At 39.8% G+C, this 20,655-nt stretch overlaps 1 protein-coding gene across 5 annotated transcripts; it reads right to left on the reverse strand.

Annotated features, from left to right (window-relative positions):
* Positions 1-1,408: 1,408 nt before the first annotated feature.
* LOC118428140 (filamin-A-like) lies at positions 1,409-20,448 on the reverse strand. 5 transcript variants are annotated; one of them, XM_035838124.1, is made up of 22 exons: positions 20,362-20,448; positions 18,011-18,305; positions 17,019-17,154; positions 15,948-16,085; positions 13,716-13,892; positions 13,059-13,237; positions 11,608-11,713; positions 10,734-10,910; positions 9,726-9,863; positions 9,277-9,517; positions 8,751-8,863; positions 8,192-8,317; positions 7,648-7,881; positions 6,900-7,109; positions 6,580-6,603; positions 6,100-6,126; positions 5,581-5,691; positions 5,124-5,309; positions 4,457-4,606; positions 3,919-4,086; positions 3,231-3,411; positions 1,409-2,063 (listed from the first exon to the last, which is right to left on the reverse strand). In XM_035838124.1, exons 2-22 carry the CDS (start codon positions 18,272-18,274, stop codon positions 1,877-1,879), a joined length of 3,273 nt encoding a protein of 1,090 aa, XP_035694017.1. In that variant the 5' UTR covers positions 18,275-18,305; positions 20,362-20,448; the 3' UTR covers positions 1,409-1,876. The 5 variants fall into 5 exon arrangements, with proteins under 5 accessions (XP_035694017.1, XP_035694019.1, XP_035694018.1 ...); XM_035838126.1 differs by lacking the exon at positions 6,580-6,603; XM_035838125.1 differs by lacking the exon at positions 20,362-20,448 and having other exon boundaries at positions 18,011-18,461.
* Positions 20,449-20,655: the final 207 nt, after the last annotated feature.

The raw sequence follows: 20,655 nt of genomic DNA on the forward strand, positions 1-20,655 counted from the left end.
CTAAGATATATACGCATGTGTGAATCCGGCTGTATGCATACAGAATACGCGTGCATACACACATACATACACACACATGCATACACTCAAATGACACAATAATTTCAATAAAAATGCCAACACTTCGTTTTTCAAATATAGAATGATTGTTTAATGTAATAGATCCATATATAAAGTGCAAATTGCAAGACAACAGTACCCAACCGTAACTTTAATAACTAGATCCCCTTAATACATGAACCCTTAATTTCCGGCCCCATTAAACCCATAACCTTTATTCCCTTACAAAATAGACTATGTATGATATGTTCCGTATGGTTTTTGGTAATAACTGTAGCCATATGTTTCATTTCAAAACAAACATTTTATATAATAAAATTCAGCTAGCACATACTAAGAAGTAAATATCGCAAATATATTATTCCCCAACCCTCTATCTATAAATGCGACTAGATATTTTATCAATAACTATCTCTTAACTGTGTGGCCTATGCCACATAAAGTTCTATTGTGCTAAAGTTCTATCATATTGAAGGAGATACTATTTGCAAGAAAGCATAAATTTAACCCTCGTTGGGCCTATGGCACTAATAGGAGATATCAATTGCGGTAAACCTTGTACTAAAGTATGCATGTATATATCAAGCCAAAGATAAAAACTATGGTAGTAGAAAATGGGCAAAATCACAATGTGATAGAGTCCATTCCAAGACACCATGCGGGTTTTTAGGCGATATTTATAATAAGTCTGAATTATTTTGAATAAAAGAATATCTGAGCCACAATAATTAAATTCTTTTCAAAAAATTCACTAAGAAAATACTCATCTATTTGAATTCCTTTGAATATTTTAGAAACATTTTGAAAGTAACTGTGCGAAAATATCTTTATTTAGAATAATTGTGAAACCGCTGTGTGATTATTTCACATTTACAAATATTTACAAATATTTGTAAACTTTTTCAAATGGTAAAATTAGTTTATTGCCCCCATAAAAGTAAGCCCTATTGTTGCATCTGTATATTTTTAGATTCCACTGCTGGGAACTGGTGGATCCTTTGTGGTGGGCCATTGTTGCATGGCACCCAACCATACTTTGCAAGGATGTGTGAATTGCTATCTTCCCAGCCCACTGAACCATTTACAAAAAATGGTAGAAAATGGTAGAAAATGGTAAATAATGGTAGAATGCTGTTATCATTATTTAGAAACCATTAGAAGTTTCCAGTTCCACACCATGAATATTTCCAAAGTTTTACAGGACCAGGGAAATATTTATAAAGTTAAAACAGTGTTAAAATATTTCTGAAGTATCAAATGTCCTAGACATATAATTACAAAACTTTAAAATCAATTCTAAACAATGGCAACAAACATCCGCATGGTGTCTTGGAATGGACTCTAACTGGCAATAGGTACTATCAAAATTAACTATGTAACATATATAATTGAAAAAAAAAACAGACATAAACAAAGCAATTCCATTGCAATAAAGGCGCCACTAGCGTTTTTATTTTCGTGGGGCCACATTGTCTCCAAAGCTAAAGAAAAGGTTCCATTTAAACCATCATATCACCTGATTACGTGTAACAAAGAAAGTGTCTTAAAGGAAGCGGTGTATTAACTTTAGGCCTTTTCTTTTACATTGAACGCCCATGGCATCTTGGTGTCATTCACATGTACTCGTCTTGGTTTTTAAGCTGCTATACAGCTAACTTTCATAAAGCTGAGTGGTATTCATCAAAGAAGACTAAACTATGCTATTACTTTTTCCATACGAAAGAGGTGTTCTGTGTTTTGTTAAAATGGCCGGGGTATGTTCATCAATGGTCTTATCAAAGCCACCCCTTTAAACATCTGTAACTGATCTGATTTGTTAGTAGTATGTTGATACGGGCCCGTCGCGTTCTATCCTCCTACCATAGATTCTTTCCTTCTCCTTGTAGTTGCCAGGCAACGCGTACCCATAATTTGGGTACTTGACATGCCTGCTGCTCCGCTGGGAGGCGCTGCGGCTACGTGTGATGGGCTCGCTGTGGTAGTAACCGTAGTCACCGCCGTTCCTGGGGGAGGGGGTGGTAAATAGAATTTCGTATTCAATATAGAAAACCAAGGAAACAAATTGAGAACGTACAAAACATTCAAAGAGACATATGAAAGAGAAACGTATCTTAGCATTTCAAGCTTTGAACATCGCAGAGCTATGAGTAAATTCGCATAAGTGACCACCCATTACATATAGAATCCGGCAGGCATAACCGTACTCCTTTAAATGATAGAACATGTAAATTCTGTGACCACTTGTATCTCGAAGACGAGACACATTTTTTTACTAGAGTGTACATTGTATGAATACGAACGCCAATCCCTATTTAATACTTTACAAATAGACAATAACTGTAAGAAAATGTCAAAACAAGACTTTTTTAAGTACTTGATGTTATGCAAGGACGACCATGCTATCGACACAATATGTAAGTATGTCTCCATGTGTTTCAAAAAGAGAGAAGAACATGTTTAGATGCAGCCATTAGAGATTGTAACACATAGTGTCTTAGCTCCTTTTCCATTTAGACTAATTTAAAATCATTGTATAAGTCTAGTTTTTTCCTCTGCATTCATAAGACCATATGTGGTCCCTTTGTGCATTTAGCCCTCGGGCATGAATATGCAATAAAGATTATCATATCATTCAATATACATGGTCTTATAAACGCCATGCAAAACACTCACTTAAAAATGCATGTACAAACATTTCAAACCTTAAGTCTTTACCCCCACTGCAAATTTGTCAGGTTCGTTTTGGTTAAGAAAGCTGGAGTTCAACTCCGGCATTTTAACTAGCTACAGTATTGAAATTGTTGTGATACCAGGATTTTACCCCCTATGCTGATGGAAAAGTCAACTTAAGTTCAAAGCATGGCAAAGGTCACAATTTTTTGCAAGACTAAAAAATATACATGCTTCTGTCCCTCGAGCAGAAACCTCGACCATTATGATCAAAATTTTTCCAAGAAAAACAAAATGAAAATAAGTCAATAAACAATCATTTGTGGTTATCTTAAGTGTATTTAGTCACGGCCTTTCTTATAGTTTATAGCTTGTTTTAACTGTACGCTGGAGGTGTCGGCCTTGTAAAGGGTGTATAATCATGTTGCCCACACCTTTCAGATTTCATTCTGTGAATCTTAATAAATAAATAAAATAACTCCAGAAATGTGCTCCCTCACCTATCGGCGTACATCACCTCGTCCTCATCATCGATCCTGACGAGGAAGGGGCTGCCGGGAACGTGCTGCTTGTCCCACGTGACGTCGATGTGGTAGTCTCCCGGCTCTCTCGGTTCGTACTCCACGGCGATGGTGCGGTTACCGCTGTCCTTGATGGGTGTCATCCGCACGTTGAACCCCCCTGAAATGTCGTTTTAATATGTCAGTATGAATAAACACATACCATTGGTGATCTAGCCAAAGCTCAAGAAGCGTCTGTGCGGAATGAAAGGTACATGTGCAAACTCCAAAGGATCGTATACGTACCAACACAGATGAGCTGTCATGCAAAGATCAAGAACGTTCAACAATTTCTGAGCTTGGAAATTCGAAGTATTGTCTGTTGAAGACAAAATTAATTTTTACCCCTAAACATCGTCCCTGTCATGATATTGCTGACAAAATAAAAACGATCCCAAGACAAATATAGTGTTGTGATAATAGAATAGGTGAAGTGAAAAGTTTAGAAGGAATGAATTTATGCATTTGATGACAGGTCATTCAATGCATAAATGTGTAAGAAAAGGTATATATGTATGATGACAGGTCGAGATGATTAAGCAGAAGTACAATCAACATTCATTGTATAGTGTTAATAGCATGTACAGGTTCAACCTCTTTTTGCTTCTTAAGTTATAAAATACCTGACCTTTCGGTCCATGGACCCTGACTTGCAGCTTGCCGTGCCCAGCACCCTTTGTCTCGCAGACGAAGTTGCCCCTGTACCCCTGCAGGTTGCCGCTCTCCAAGCCCGGCCCGAAGCAGCGCACTTTACTGGGATCAACTGGCCCCACAACGTAGAAATTGAAGGGACTCCCTGTAATTAAAGTTGATATCAAGTTGAAAATCACAGGAAAAAGATATGATTTGACACAAAATAATATGTTCATGAACATAGATCTTGTTCTTTTAATAACATCAAGTTTCAAGATTGTCCTAAACGTTTGCTAACATAGAAACTGAGGATATGGTGACATCTCCAAACCGGGCCCGGGGCCCGTCCGTGCTTTTTGCGGCAAAGAAAAATAGAAATATACACAAAATACGGTCATGTCTCACCTTTTTCTTTACGTTTTGTATGTTTATACTTTTTGTTCCTGTAGACTGAATAACCGGGTCCTGGTTTGAAAACGTGACGATAGAATAAGTGGGTAATACAGTGTCCTGGGCAGGAGTTTGATACTAACCTTTGACCGCTTGGTCGTCATACCTGACGTCCATCCTGTGCTTGCCCTCCTCCCTGGGGATGACCTCTAGCCCGTAGGTACCGTTCCCGTTGTCCTTCATGTTAACCTTGGCTTTCTGAGTCGGTCCCTTACAGCGAGCAGACAAAATTCCTGAAAAATTATACAAACAAATCACTTTTGACTCATTGCTTACGTCACACGCCCACCTGATGTAAGCTATTTCTAGAAAATTATTTCCAAATGATATTTAAAACTTCAGAGTAAATCCTTCAATTCTTGTTGAACAAGTTGTCCTGTGGTCAGGGTTGTTTTGACTTAGAATCAAAAGGTTCTCGGTTCAAATCCCTAGGCACTTAACACCTATTTCCCCACTTCACGGTGAAAATGAGTGGCCATGAGTAGCTGGCTTCGGCTTGGGATGTCGTCTCGGGTAGGGCGTAAAGTCGGAAGTCCCGTGCTTGTGTGAGGAGAGCCTATTTTCACCCCGCAAAACTTTAAAAATCACTTATCGGGAGTAAGGGTCCATCGAGGTGTAAGTGGATCAAACCTATCAGATTGGTCTTACCGCACAAAGTATACAAAACTGGTGTGTTACGCCCCGAGGCAATTTAATGGTTATGCTGGACAAACAAGATGATATTGTAGAAAGATATATCAAAGATCTTACCTCCTTGCCCAGCGTCCCTCAGATCAGCGGTCAGGTATGCGGGCTCGCCAACCAGTACGGGGTCCCTGTCCAACCCGCCAAGCTCAACTCTGGATGCGTCGCGCCTGGCCCCGCCCTCAACTTGCACTTTGTACGGAGAGCCCTCTAGCGGGCGTCCGGACCAGGCCACGTCCAGGTCATGCACGCCTGAAACCCATAGATGTAAGAATTATTCCATAATGTATGAAATATGACTAGTAAAAATTGTTGTCTGGTTGATTCGGCGACCCGGCTATCTCTGTCAGTATAATCGTTGATCCGACAGTAGAGATCCCGATCCAAGTCTCTACAATGTACCTATTCAAAGTCGCAAAGTCCTTTACAGATTCGTCTCAAAGCTGCATTGTTGCCCTAATGGTTAGAATGTTTCGTTACCATATACTTTATATTAAGCTAAGTTACTAGTGAAATTACTGACCTGGGACCCTCGGTGTGTACCTAGCCTTGTACATGTCACCCTGATCATCCAATGGTTGTAGGAATACGTCAACCGGACCTTCAGGGCCGGTAACACTACAGGCAGGGGTACCTGGTTAGAACAAAGCATAGGATAACAATACGTTATCGATAACGTCGATTGTAAATAGAGTAGCTTCTACAAGAATTCTGTGGATATATCGACATCACATGTTAGGCCCATTGGCCCCATCTACATGTACATTGCAACATTTTAATCAACCTAGACGCCAAGAATCATATTCTATATAGCCGTATAGGACCGTGACTGAAGCCGAAGAAATGTGTCATATAGACGATACTATTGTATCATTTAAGCGGTGTCTAGGAAATTATATAATCCGAAAAACATCAAAGGATATTCCGGAAAAAATATGATCTAGATGATACAGTGTTAGTAAAGGAGATAACAGCAAAGGTTGTTAGAGCACAGCAAACAAGAGTAAAGAAGGCAAACATGCTCTGGTCAAACGATTCCCACCTCTCCCATCTGTGCTGTAGCCATCACCTTAACATAAAGATAAAACACAATTAACGTAAATGCAATGTATTTATCAAAGTAATCTTACAACATATAGCTAGCACCCAGGAAAAGTTCAAAACCAAGCAATAAATGATTATTGAACTGACACCAAGGCTGAGGATAAGTTTATGATTTGCTTGATATGGAGCTTGATACGGATTTCTTGAATTCATAAAGCATTCGAACACAGTCAAAAGAAACGACATTTATAGATATTGTTTGAGAACATTTGTGAGTATGGCACACCATCAAAAAGCATCAAGATTGAGTCCTCATCGTCGCAAGACTCTGATTATCGCGAGACATCGCGAGAGTTGACAAAGGCAGCATGTGTAAAGAAAACATTGCTCTCACCAGACAAGAGACTACAAGCATTGCAATCAAACAAAGCATTCTCTACTCAAAGATAAGAAAAAAAATAAGAAAACATAAGCGAACCTGTGTCTACGTCTGTCATGAAATCTTTTGAATAATGGGAAAGTAGATCGTGTTATTAACGTTATGATGTATTCTGTAACATATAACGTGCATGGACAATCTATTCTCTGTGTGAAGAACATTCCAAGTGAGACGCGAGCAATCGATCTACATCAAACCTAGTGAACGTTACTTAAAGTCATCCCAGGCGCATACGATAACGATTTTCTACGCATTCCTTTTCTACGCGTGGCAAGTAAACCATCACGTGCACCTAGCGGCAGCAGGTGAGAACATGTCTGGTGTAGATAAACATAAGGTAAAGAAAACGTAGTGCTGACCTCCACCAGCCCGTGTCCCATCGATGGTAAACTCCGCAGTCTCGTCCACCATGGCCCGCTGCAGGCCCGTGCCTTTCAGGATCACTTCGTAGGACTGCTTGGCCGCGGCCGGACTGGGCGGTGTGCGCGCGCGGTCTCGGCTGTTGTACGCGTCACAGTAGATAGGGGCCAGGTCCGCACCATCCCAGTCCAAGTTGATGGGATGCCTCCCTTCGGAATAGATGGTGTAAGATAGAGAGTTAAAGGAATGTTTTTATGAGATTTCGATTCCAGTCAATGACTTTGCGCATTATCCAAGAAACTTTTCACCTCCAATTATTTTTCCTACCAAGGTTCGTTTTAAATCTGAAAGGACAAGCTGTGAAGATGCAGCGGGGCGATGACGCAGTTGAACATGAAACATATCTACAAAAATGAGTGTAGCAAGAATAAGGTTCTTTCTACGAACACGTCTTTTAGCTGGCAATTGAATGTAAGCCATTTGACATGATAAAAACAATTGTTTCTTGCACTTTTGTGTATTTACATTTTACAAGGAGTTAAAATAGACCTGCATGAAGCTTTTGCAGAGGTCATATGAGGAAAGAGGTAAGGGTCAAAAAGCTATGAATATGTATCATAACACAAGTGTTTTGGATGTATGTCAATCTAGTATCAAACCAGTTTGGAACGCTCCAGGCTCTTCTGATAGCTTCTCGATGACAGGAGCTAGAATATGATGGATTCCAGGCTATGTATATGTACATACCTTCCACCCTCGGGGTGAACTGGAAGGCATTATCCTGGTCAAAGTTCGTGGGTACCGATGACCCAAGTGGGTCGGAGACCTTTGTCCCCAGACGACCTGACCCAGCCTTGGACGTGTCAAGGGTCACCTTGCACGGGTCGCCTACCGGCCAGGTGAATGACCTGTCCGCCCCTACCGGTGGGTACACGCAGGTGATGTCGTTAGGATCAATTACTGTGAAGGAGAACGGACTGCCTGCAAAGACATGAGACATGAGACATGGTCACAAAATTATACATAGAAATTCCATCTACCAGGCAAAGAAAACATGTGGTAATTGCAGTGTTGCAACCCATGAAAAATGATACTGAATTGTACATACATGCAAATGCTAAACGTGTTTTGGCATTACAACTTCAACATTTAAATGATAAAATTGCTGGCCACTGCAAATTAAACGTCTATCTGGAGTCTGTACCCTGATATGACTTAAACTATTACAAACGCTCCTTTCCTTACAGGAGTTAAACATATATGTAAAAAGGAGCCTAGTACTACAACTTGCCTTCTGCCTCCTTCCCGTAGTATTTGATTGACGTGTCAAACCGACCGGTCTCCGTGGGTACGAACCTCACGTTTGCGGTGGTATCCGCGTCCTTTTCCAGGGAGGCAAGAGCTCTAGTTGTTGGGCCTGGGCATAAGGAAATCATGTGTTAAAAAGTAATGAAGATATTCTATGTAACTGTATGAGGACAGAAATCAGATATCTATTTCTTCAGGATAGGTGACCAACACCGACTATCGCCGATTAATCTGTCACACTGTTGGGTCAGGTCAGAGGTCATTTTTGTTAGTCACTCATAATTACTTCTTGCAGTGTAGTAGTTTTGTGGTGATTGGAGATTACTGGTAGTAGTAGTATAAGATGAGCCATCTTCTCCCTGAAGTCTGCTGATATGGAAATAGTTGCATTGCAGTAAATGATATATCATCAAATAAACAATGACAGCGAGGATACAGCGCATTGGTAGTCAAACACTTTCCATACGATATCAATCGGAGTAAGAAAAATAACCCAACTGTACCAAGTTTTGCTACACATGACATACATCATCGTTACTAACCAAGGATCTGCACGTCCATCTCTTTCATGTTCATGGAGTCCTCAGTCCTGATGGGAAACTCGGCATGTCGGTCCTTGAAGACCGTATGAAGCTTCTCTCCATGGGCATAACAGCTGGATGAGACATCAACAAATGATTACACTCCAAATAGTGATGAAAAAAACAACTCTCGAGCTCTTCCCTCATACAGTGCAAGATTTAGTAAAATAAAGAAATACACAATAATGTAGGTATTGTGCAGAAAATCTTACAGACAAAATGTATTTTGGAGATATATGCCAGATTTGATACATTTAATTGCTTGAGTCTGTACAACATCAAACATCCAGGTCAGACGGGAGACGCCACAGGCTGCCTGGCACATGTGCTTGTTTTTCAGTCACGTCACTATTTGTGAGTTGTTTCTGAGAGCTAAGCCGTACACTTACCAATGTGGTCCAATTTCCTACTTGTAGGATTTACAGTTTAATGAGTTAAAGTTCACCGAAATATTTATATAGGTTGTGTGGATTCAAGTATTATTTACCGGTCGTTGACAGCTGGTGCCGACTGTTGGTACGCTGGTGCTGACTGTTGATACACGGCTTGCTGTGGTGGGGCCTGCTGATAGACCACTGGCGGTGGAGTCTGGGCCCGATAGACAACCGGTGGGGGCGTTGGAGCGCGGTACACTACCGGTGGGGGTGTAGGGGCCCGGTACACCACCGGTGGAGGGGTAGGAGTCCGGTACACCGGTGTAGGAGGCCTTCGCTCCCTGTGCTCTTCAACTGTAGATAACAGATGTGTACAATCAAAAATCAATCTTTTGTTTCATGGTAAGAATGTTTCAGTAAAGAAAACTCGAAGCTTGCGAGATTGCCAAAACTTGCCAGTTAAGTGCCTAAGGTTATGCAGATTACATCCCCCAATCCCTGATGAACCCAATGTCTATCTTAAAGAGAACTGTCAGCCTAATGGAATGGTAAAACTATGTACCAACGGAGTAGCGTGGTTGCTCGACAGTGTAGCGTGGTTGCTCTACCTCCACCTCTTGGTACACGGTGGTTTTGGAAGGTACGTAGATGTAGTGTTCAATGTCAGCCGAATCCTGGATACGGACGTAGAATGGGCTTCCTTTGAAAAGGAAAAAAAGTACAGTCAGTAAATATGAGTGTGTGCATTTAATCGAATATTACTACCATCCATGCATACACATTATCTAGAGGATTCTACAAGTTCTGTCTATTATGCGTGTCTTTCTGTAACACTTTATTGTAGTACCATGCCTTTTTTCCAATTGGGAAATTGCGAGCGTAGTATTCAACAAGTGAAGACGTCCTAATCACGTAACAGATAACCATCCTAGACATAGGCTCTTGTTAAAAATATGTAAAAAAAACGTATGCATGCTCCTTTTGGGATCAGCCAACAAAATGTACTTGTAAAGAAGTAAAACCGTGCATTCGTCAAGTGTCAACTAAATATGATAGACCACGTACTTGTTCGACGTCCTTGAATTTTGGCTTTGTACACCACAATGGGATAAATAAGAACGTAATGACTACTTAGATAAGATCAGATAAGGATCTGTATTGTGTGGGTTTCTCCCTATAATTTCAGTCAAACGTCTTTGAAGAAAAAAATTGAACCATGCATGAACCTAGCTTTCTCAAACATAAGGCGCAGCCAACATACGTATACGTACGTACTTAAACACCAGAAATTAAGTTAGAGTAAAGGGGGTATGGATGCAGCTATGGTGATATCCCATGCTCTTGCATGCAGTCTGTAGATGCCACATGTATTTACGCTGTTTTAGGGGGCTGTATATCTCAGGATGTAATTCTTAACTACTGTATATTTGATTTTACTATCTTTGAATTTAACGAGAAGTTGCCTTCGGTGAATACAATCCTTCTGTGCAAAATTGTAGCATAGCATGCGTTTTATTCAGCCCAAACGTTTTGTCATTCTTTGAACATCGTAAGAATATCTAGTGCTTACCCCTGACAGGCTTTCCCTCATAGAACACGTCGATTCTGTAGGTTCCTGCCTCCTTAGGTAGGAACGTCACCTCGAACACACCGGGTTCCCTCTCTCCAACGACTTGGTATGGCACCGGGCGCTCGTTATTGGTGATAGTGATGTCAAAGTCGCCACCGCCCGCTCGGGTCGCATCGACTAATGTATGGGCAAAACAAGTGATAGTATGAACAAAAATGGAAAGGAGTGTCTAGCTTCGGTTAAGGACGTCCCTCAATTAGTGCTAGGTCCCGTGTTTGAGTATAATCACGACTAGAGCACTCATGATAACCCACCAAACCTTATGAAAAAGAGTATGGGTCCTTCTATGTGTCATTGGCTCAAATAAAATGGGTCCTTCCATGGGTCCCTTCATGTGTCATTGGATCAAATAAAATCGGTCCCTCCATGTGTCATTGGATCAAATAAAATCGGTCCCTCCATTTGTCATTGGATCAAATAAAATAAGTACTTCCATGTGTCACTGGACCAAATAAATCTATCCAGATATGTAGCTTTTACTCTTCAGTACAAACGTTATGTGTTACATAATGAGGAAGCTTACCAAGGAGGTAATACAAAAACAATGTACTATATGCCATTTCAACTGTATTAAACTACCACAGGGCGATTTTATTGAGTAGGAGTCAGTGGTATTTGCTCTGCGGGCTTCAAGGTCGAATTTAATGAGATCGTCTCTCTTTCACGGTACGCCCAATGACATTACTGTTTTCGTGGAACTGATAGACAAATGATTAGTAACCAATTACTTTCATTGTAGCATAGCTGTTTGAAACTTTTCCAAGAAACTCTTTCAAAGTTATTGAAGGATGAGGAACATTGTGCTTTTACAGACCTAGGAATCCGGCTGGACGATCGACAACAGCTCCGTGAATGGCCGTGACGATAACCTCCCTCTTGGGCGGTTCCAAAGCTCGGGACTCCGTGACAGTATAGGTGGCCTGCAGGAGAAAAACAACGCCAGAGTAAGCTTGAACCCCATCTTCAGTAGAGCAACTACGTATCAATAAGCACCATGTATTGTGCTAAACAGGAACAGTTGTAGTGCTTGTATGCATTGAGAATTGTATGCACAGAACATTAGATCACGTTACACGGGTCAAGGCTGCACATGGGGTAGAGACACAAACAACAGTGTAAAATACGTCGATGAACATCGTTAGACATCCAGGTAATGTGATATCGCCGACACTGACGAAAGACGCCGAATGGCTGTCTGAAACGCCTGGCCGTTTCCAAAATCATATCCAGTTGCCTGAGTAACTGCTTTTTGGCGTAACAGTGCAAAGTATTTGGTACATATCTTGGACATATACAGATACTTAGACATTATGTACTATAGAACAGGGTGCTGCACTACAAATGTACATGCGTTGTTGAATAAAATCTTCAGTTATATATTCAGGTTCTAGAAAAAGGCAGAAACCTACATTTTGTACCAACTGGTCTCTCATTGTGTGTCTCGTGTTGTTGACTCGTCCCCAAATCAAGCGTGCTAATGGTCAAACCTATCGTCGTTATCAAGGGCGTATTTAGGTATGTAAATTGCCCACCTCCAAATATGGTAAATGCACGTCATTAATTCTGTCTGAACCTTGCAAAACCTGCTTCTGACGTCACACATACACATATGTATTCTATTCTTACTACCAATCGCAAATGTCAGTCCATTCATGTGTTAAAGATAGACAACAGGCATTTTTGGTGATATGGCAATTTTGTTTCTATCAATAGATAAGGAACTTTAGTATTTGTTTGAGCGCGTCATAGGTTAAGATAGCACTCAATGTGCACTCAATTTCGTTAATTAAAAGATTTTACCAGATGATCGCACTTATGTCCTTGACTTTCTTTAGCTGTCTCTGTATATATCGACAAAATATGAGATTTAGAAATATACCAAAATTACGCAAAAATACAGCATATAGAAAAAGTGATGATAAATAGCAACGTCAAATTCTAGTCCTAGCATACTGTCCTTTCTTAGTAACTATTATGGATGTGTGTTGTGTATGCTCTGTGAAGAGGTTGCTCCATCGTAGAGGCCCCTGACACTGTAGACTTACACTTACTGTAACTGTCGGAATGTACACTAATTTTGTCGATGAAGACAGTCATCCAGGCAATAAGATACACAGGTAGATGTTGCTCAAACAACTGGATATGATTTTGAAAACCATTTCCAAAATCATATCCAGTTGCTTGAGTAACGTCTATTTGGCATAGACTATTTGCTTGGTTAAAGTATGTTTCAATACTCTGTCGTTGACGTGAGTAGAAGCTTACCGGTGCGTCATGATGATCGTGATGATGATGATGATCATGGTCATGATCATGTTGATGATGATCATGGTTGTGGTGATCATGGTCATGGTCATGGTCGTGATGATGGCTTCCAGCGACTGAGTGAGACTCCTCAGCTTCAATCAGCCCGGGCTCGCCGATGTAGCAGTTGAATGGGCTTCCTGTGGGTACAGGAAATACAATACGGTATATTATGCATGTAAGGACAAAGTTCCATTTTTTGCATCGACTGCTATGCCTCAAACATGCCGACCTTTACAATGGCATCTCCTTTAAATTAACTACAAACAGAAGAACAAAACGTGTGCCTTAACATTTTCAAGCTTTTACATTTTAAAATTAACGAGTTAAGAATAAGTGCCACATTTCAATACAGTGTTAGATTAGATTCGTGTACATTACACCGCACGCACTGCATATCAGCATGATGTGTTTGGTTATCAAAAGTTTGCTTTTTCACGTTTGTGAAGTGCACAAATATTACGTAAACCACTGACATGTGAAAATCATAACAATCCCACGTTGAAGAATTATATACATTTGAATGATATATGGATTGAGTAACGTTATAGGTGTAGATATCAACCTGGCGTTTCTTTTGTTCGACACGTAAGGGATGTTAAAGTGCTATCTTCTTACCGCTGACTTCGTCATTGTTGAACTCGACATCGATCTTGTGATTCCCCGCGGTGTCAGGAGAGAACGAGACGTTGTAGTTGTGGGGGCCCACATCTTCTATCTTACTGCGCACGCGCCGACCGTCTGGCCCATTGACGTGGACAGTCAGGTCTCCGTTCCCAGCCTTGGCTGTGTTGACTGGGGAGAAGGGGGAGGGGGGCAAGATGAAAGAACGCAGTACTTCGTAAATGTTTCCTCTCGATGTTTTTTCTTTTAATTTGTTCAGGAAGCATTATGAAAGTGCTGAGGTTTTCATGATGATAATGGTCTAATGGGAGACAATCTTACTGATGACTCTTAGAGTAATTAAATATGAATAAATCACAAACAAACGAAGATCCAAACATTAATCACTAACGTGGTATGCGTCACGTTAGGAACACGTTCTTAGACCTAGAAACTTCAACAAAAAGAAGACATTATCATTCTCACCAAGGTCAGTCTGAGTTCCTCTGGTGCGAAATCGCTGCACTGATGTATGGATCATTGTCTACTTTTCTGTACTCAAATAGCAAACCCCATGGGGTAACTTAGGCTCTCTAAAGAATGTTCTATCGGGAGTCTTGTTTCACTAGTGTCATGGGAAAACGTTTGTTTATTTCGCCTCGGGGAAGTCTTTCCTTGTAATATCTTCAACAATCATGCATGTCTTTTGGGCACAAGTAATGAAGCTAATAATACAGAATTACGTATTTTTACTATAAACAATGGCTATATACCATTAGCTTTTAAATAAATGTTGTTGATATAAAATCGGTATCATAGTTTGGTAAAGGTACAACATGACCTTTTAGATTGTTACAGGCCGTAAAAAAACTCTGAGCTTTTGCACCATAGACATTCCTCTTGTAGCAATTATTTGGGAAAATGCATATCAAACATGCTTTTCTCGAAAATTGTTTTTGTCTCACAGATTCTTGTTTTGAGAACCCTATAATCTTCAAATACTAAATGTTTACAGTTCGCGCCTAGAATGCACTCGTCTGTAGACATTTGTTTATAAAACACAGATTAACAGACACTGCTTAAGGGGTTCATTCACGCCCTGTTACCTTCGACAACAAATGAATTTTGTCGGCAGCTGACCTATGACCCGCTAGCCCAGGTGATGTTTGTGAACTTATGACACAGACACGAGGTTTCCGACTGAATGAACTTTTATAAGGGAGGTAGAAATCGATCCCTCTCGTACATTGCACATAGTACATTGACATTTTATGTTTTACGACTCATGAATGTATAACGTTATTCAAAGCGAACAATGGGGATATTGAACATAACGTTATCTGACTGCTGTAGAACATTCTATAATATGTTTTTGTGAAAACATATCTAAATATTAACCATGCCGAAGGAAAGCGCATCCAGGGTTTGTTGTCTTTGTGCGCAACGTGTAGAATATAATAAGTTAGAAGTAGATAAAAGACTACACAGCAAAATGGTGGTCTGCTCTCGCTAAATGCTTTAGATACAGGTGCTTCAGAAAGGTGAAGAATCTACCTGTGCACGACTAGAATATGCGTGCGTGAGCCGCCTGTGCCAAGTACAGTAATGCAGTAACCTTTAAGTACTCACCAATAAAATGTGGTAAGAAATTGCTCGGCTCTCAAGAACACATACAATACAAGAGTTAGCACTAAGGCATGTCGCAGTGGAAACTTCTTATTTCTGCTGTTAAGATTTATCATTGTGACACCAGTGTGACCCAAAGAATTAGTGTAGCTATCTACTCTTTGACTCATTGACTATCCGGACTTTTACAGGGATATTAGCTCGTAATAACTGTAGATTATGTTTTGCATGGACCAATCGTGGAGCTGTTATTGTGAACTCGTGCGAGATTCATGCCCTTTCAATTTAGAAAACCACAAGCATTCATCACCATCCAATTACCTTGATTACGGGACACCGTGGTCATCAATTATTCAAAAATCATGACCAATTTTGATAATTTACTGTAGGACTTTCTCAGGCGTCGTTGATTGCAGTTCTCAGTGTTCATGAATAGCTCAACCACATTCAAATATGATTCTACGTTTGATGATCTCTGAGTCATTAACAATGAAAATAGAGTTGCTACATTCTATGTAAATCATTTCATGTTAGAAATATCATCATCTTTAAAAGATAATATAATGTGTTCGTAACACATACTTGAATAAAAAAAAAAAGATACATGTATTTTAGACATACCTGAAAACTTGACGAGTTTGCCTAAGATGTCGTCATGCAGGTCGTTGACCTCCACCTGTGTGGGGTCGTACACTTCACATGTGAAGGGGCTGTTGGGAATGTGGTTTCCCTCGTGCTTCACAGATACAGTCCATGGCCCTAGAGATAAAATGAAAAAATTCCATTGTATTTGCTCTTGCCTTGATCAAAATCTTATCTATCATACGTATACATAAACAAACTTTTTAAGGCATATATCAAGAAAATAATATACTAAACATTTTGGCATACATATCGGTATGTCTTCCAAAAAACAAAATAAATAAATACTTGTACTTAGGTAAACACAAACACAGCGATACATCTAATCCTGTGAAAAAAGTAACTAGCTTTAATGCAATTTATGTTAGCTATATAGAGACAATGTTCTTCTTGACCACCACCTACCACTATACACACTCGCATTGCGTCCGCTACGAGTAAGACGTTGTCGCAGACGAGAGCCTCCACCATATAAAGAGCAGCGTGTGGGATGGTTATCATTATCATAGTATTTCTACACATTTTACAATAGTTAGACTTTTAGAATTTTCCCCAGTATAAAATAGATAGAAAGTGCATGGCATGCCTACATCTCAAGCTGTCATCAGATCTGTGCTCAAGTGCCATTAACACGCCATGCACCCCCCCCCCCTTCAACACCATGAAAACAGATACAGCCAGGGATATTCCTTATTTGTGATGCTACCTTAATTGGATCCGTGCATGATAGAACATAGTTTAAAGTTTTGGTAATTTGCCATGACATTACACAGTTTTAGGCTTAAGAAGCCAGATATTTTGATGCCATAGTAGCACACATGGGGCCCTGAGACTATTGTAGTCCTTACTTTCACACGGGGCAAATCATCCAGGTGACATGAGGCCAATGTTCTTAAAAACGAATGCCTACCATAAAAGTGCTTACATATGATGGAATTGCATGCCTTCCATTGTCAGAAGTCAACCTGTTACCTCAATTTTGTATGTTGCTAGCATGCTATTACAAACATATGTTGCTGACCATGGTTAATTCTAGTGACCAAAGCTTACCAATATTGTCTGGCGTGTAGCTGCCGATGATCTGACCATCCCTCTCCTTCCTCAGGTCCAAAGGCTTGGCGGTAGTGTCATACGGACCTTGTGCGTCCACGGTGAAGTAGTCTCCCACCATACCATAGGGCAACACCTGGAACCAGATACATTAGAACTACTTATAGAACTGTGATCTAAGAAGTACTACTGTTCTGATATTTATCATCAAGCATTGAATGAAGCGTATTTTTTTTTCAACTAGTTATCGCAAAACCAATTGATAATATCTTTTATCGTGTTTTTTAAATCTATGCTACTATGTTTAAAACTGTTGGTAGTGATTTTATTTTTTGCAAACATATAATATAACAATTATAAAGTATAGATGGGAATGGGAGGAGAATGCTAACACAACACAAATTACCCCAAATGACCATAATTTGTGCTGAATGAGCCTTTGAAGGCCTGTATAAGGTGACAATCTAAGACTGTAATACTCTGGAATGTACCAGCCACACCTGTGGGTGTGACCTGTTATTCTTCCACCACAATATGGCGTTACACGTAGGCGCAATCTATTGTGTTTATACACCGACAACCCTTTGCACAACTTACATATAAAAGGGAGCAATTTTGTGGTAAATCTATGATACCTTCGTCTTTTGACAATATATCGCTGTACCTTTTCCAAAATCCCAAAGTGACACACTTGAATGATACTAGTATGCTAAACTATATATTATTCTGTGAACTTTGACACCGGAAGAAAAACATTCGCATAGACCTCTATGTTTCATTTTGTGCCTCTACTGCTGATAGTAGCTCACATATATAAAGGAGTTGATAGACAAGTCATCATGTATAATAATGGTATGAAACCAGATATCCCCGATTTATAGCTCTAGCTTACAAATCAACTGAATGAATAACAGACATATTTGATCGTAATTTTGTCGTTGCAATATTGATTTAAACCTTGGAAAAGGGAAAATACAAAATGGCGGACCCACCTTCACAGCAGCCGGCCTGTTGAGGCGGGCTTGGTTGACGCCATCTCCGGACACAAACGGGACATTAGGCCTGGAGTCCCTCCGTTCACTGTCCCCGTTACTATAACCGTTACTCATGCTCCCTCGGTGAGAGTCGCTGGTGAAAAACCCGGCCTTGGTTGGTTCTGGATCATACGAGGTGTCAGAGTAGGTCCCAACCTTGACCCGGCTGTCATCGTTGGGATCTTTCAGGTAATACTCTCCCACCACCGCTGTTGAAGACATGTCTGACTCTGTCTCCTCAACAGTTATTTACCTGGCAGTGAGTAGAGGATGAGTGGCGGTGTTTTTATCCCATCTTTGTTATGCAGAAGCTAAGCAAACAAACGCTATAACATACTTCGTTATCTGCATGACTGCTCAGCTTTCCGATTGCCCAGGAAGGATATACAGTTGGCAACAAAATTAGTCATGACACTCATAAATTTTCATCAATTGTCGTATGTGGAAAATGGTTTATTTTTCTGTTCTTCTTTAAACTACTTGCGCAACTTAGAACATTGATGGATATGATTAGATGATAGTGTTTATGAAATTTCAATGTACAGAGGCACTTTATTCATACTTTAAAAATATGTCACTCACATCTATCAATGCATTTTCTTAGATTGTTTCAAGTTCAAAGTCTTAGTTTTGAAAATGAGGTCAGGTCGTAATTGTTTTGATTAACAATTGACAAATAAATGATTTCTAAAAATAAGTTCCAAATTTTACTGTGCTTTATTGAGAAAAAGCCAATTCACAATAGGTATAATACTTGAGGTAATTTAAATTTTGTTGTCAACTGTGAAAGTGCAGTTCCTGACGACAACACAGGTATTCTTACTAAGCTCCCCTTTAACCTTTTCCTACACCAAATAACCGAACAAGCTTTAGTCGAACATGCATAAGATGTAATACTATGCAAAAGGTGTTAAAGTAAACTTTTTCCCTTTTATCTTATTACTTAACCCATGTACAGGGAGCGGCATCATTTATAAAGCCCAAAATAAATCTAATTATAACAACTTTATGATTAAGTAATGTGACATGTAGGTTCAATTTGGGATAATTCCTGATAAATGGAAAATATGTTTTATTGATTTAATCAGTTACCCCAGTTGTAGTCTAGAAATACATGGTATGTTTACATCTTTTAGAAGACAAATCTAACATTATAATCTGGGAGTGTCACGTTTATATGACACACCCAATATAAATATAGTTACGTCTTTTCGCTGGCTTCAAAATATTTGGAGGTCTGGCACTCTTTTCATGCGATAAAAAAAATTTATATTTGATCCAAAATGCACGGAGTATCAACAAAATATGGTTCGAAATCCTTGTTTTACCGTGATATCATTACGTTTCTATCGAGATCATTGGCGTTAATAAGACACCAGTGAAAGACCTTGAATACCTCTTTTGGGTGCAGTCAAATTCTTGCCCAGCCACCGAACAAATTACAGTAGCTTTTTGTCCAAAGTTCGTCTTCAACCGTTAAATTGACTCGTCCAACCACTAAGTCAGCCAAAAGTACTAACCTTCAATGCATTATAACTAAACTCGTAAAACTACGTTCATCGACCATCTTAGATATGATCATTAAAATAAATTATGAGGATTCTACTTAATATATTTCAATGTAACACTCACTAATGGATTATACCGCCTTTTGAATATTTCGTGACACAAGGGATTCAGGTGAGAAATATAATTGATTTGTCCCTTCTTATGGAGCAAGGCTATTAAATGTCTGACAGTTGGAAACATTAAGCCTTATCCAGGCCGAGGTCAGATAAGATACCGTTAATCTACTTTAACTGATTAGAATGGCTATAATTTCAATGCTCCATCGTGACAGAACAATCATACCCAAAAGACATGGTCTTCAGTATAGAGATACTCCCCCTTGTTGTCAATGCTTAAGGCTATCTAAAACGTCATGTTCGCGCCCACTTCCTAATTGGACAATTCTGACATTCTTCACTACACCAAAATAAGAAATGTGGAATTTATTGTCATTTTCAAAGAATCCAGATATTACTTAACCTGTGCATCGCAGCTAATGTTCAAAACCATTACAGTTTTAGAATAACCCAGTATTTACTACACGTTTGTAGATAGGAAGACGCCCCAGAGACAGGTCAAGTGGAAAGACAAACAGTAAGAGTATTTCAAAGATCCCATTCAAAATACCCCCGAAAGTGGATTCCCACGCTTGGCTAGCGGTTTCCCATGAACAGTAGATGCCACTCCGTAGTGCAAGACAAAGCAGGAGAGAGAAAAGACGCGGACACGGTGCTTTATATGATAAGAACTAGTAGACTTACCTGTGCCGGTGTGATCAGAACTACACTAAAGGGTACATGAAATATTTATGTGGGAGGTAGCTTACTGAGTCCTTGGGGAAGGTTCGTGTAATATTGTGGAGATCATTGGAGATTTTCCAATTGCATTTGAAATTGAACATCCATTAAACCAGTGGCTTGTCATAGGTACTTATGTGTGTTAGTTTATTCAAAAATCGCGGAAGGAAATGTATTTCTATGAACATCTGAGGAAGCGAACTGTGAAAAATGATCGAGCCCACTTGAATATGAAATGACACTTCCCCCAAAATCCTT

Source organism: Branchiostoma floridae, chromosome 12 (genome assembly GCF_000003815.2).
Source record: "Branchiostoma floridae strain S238N-H82 chromosome 12, Bfl_VNyyK, whole genome shotgun sequence".
NCBI lineage: Eukaryota > Metazoa > Chordata > Leptocardii > Amphioxiformes > Branchiostomatidae > Branchiostoma > Branchiostoma floridae.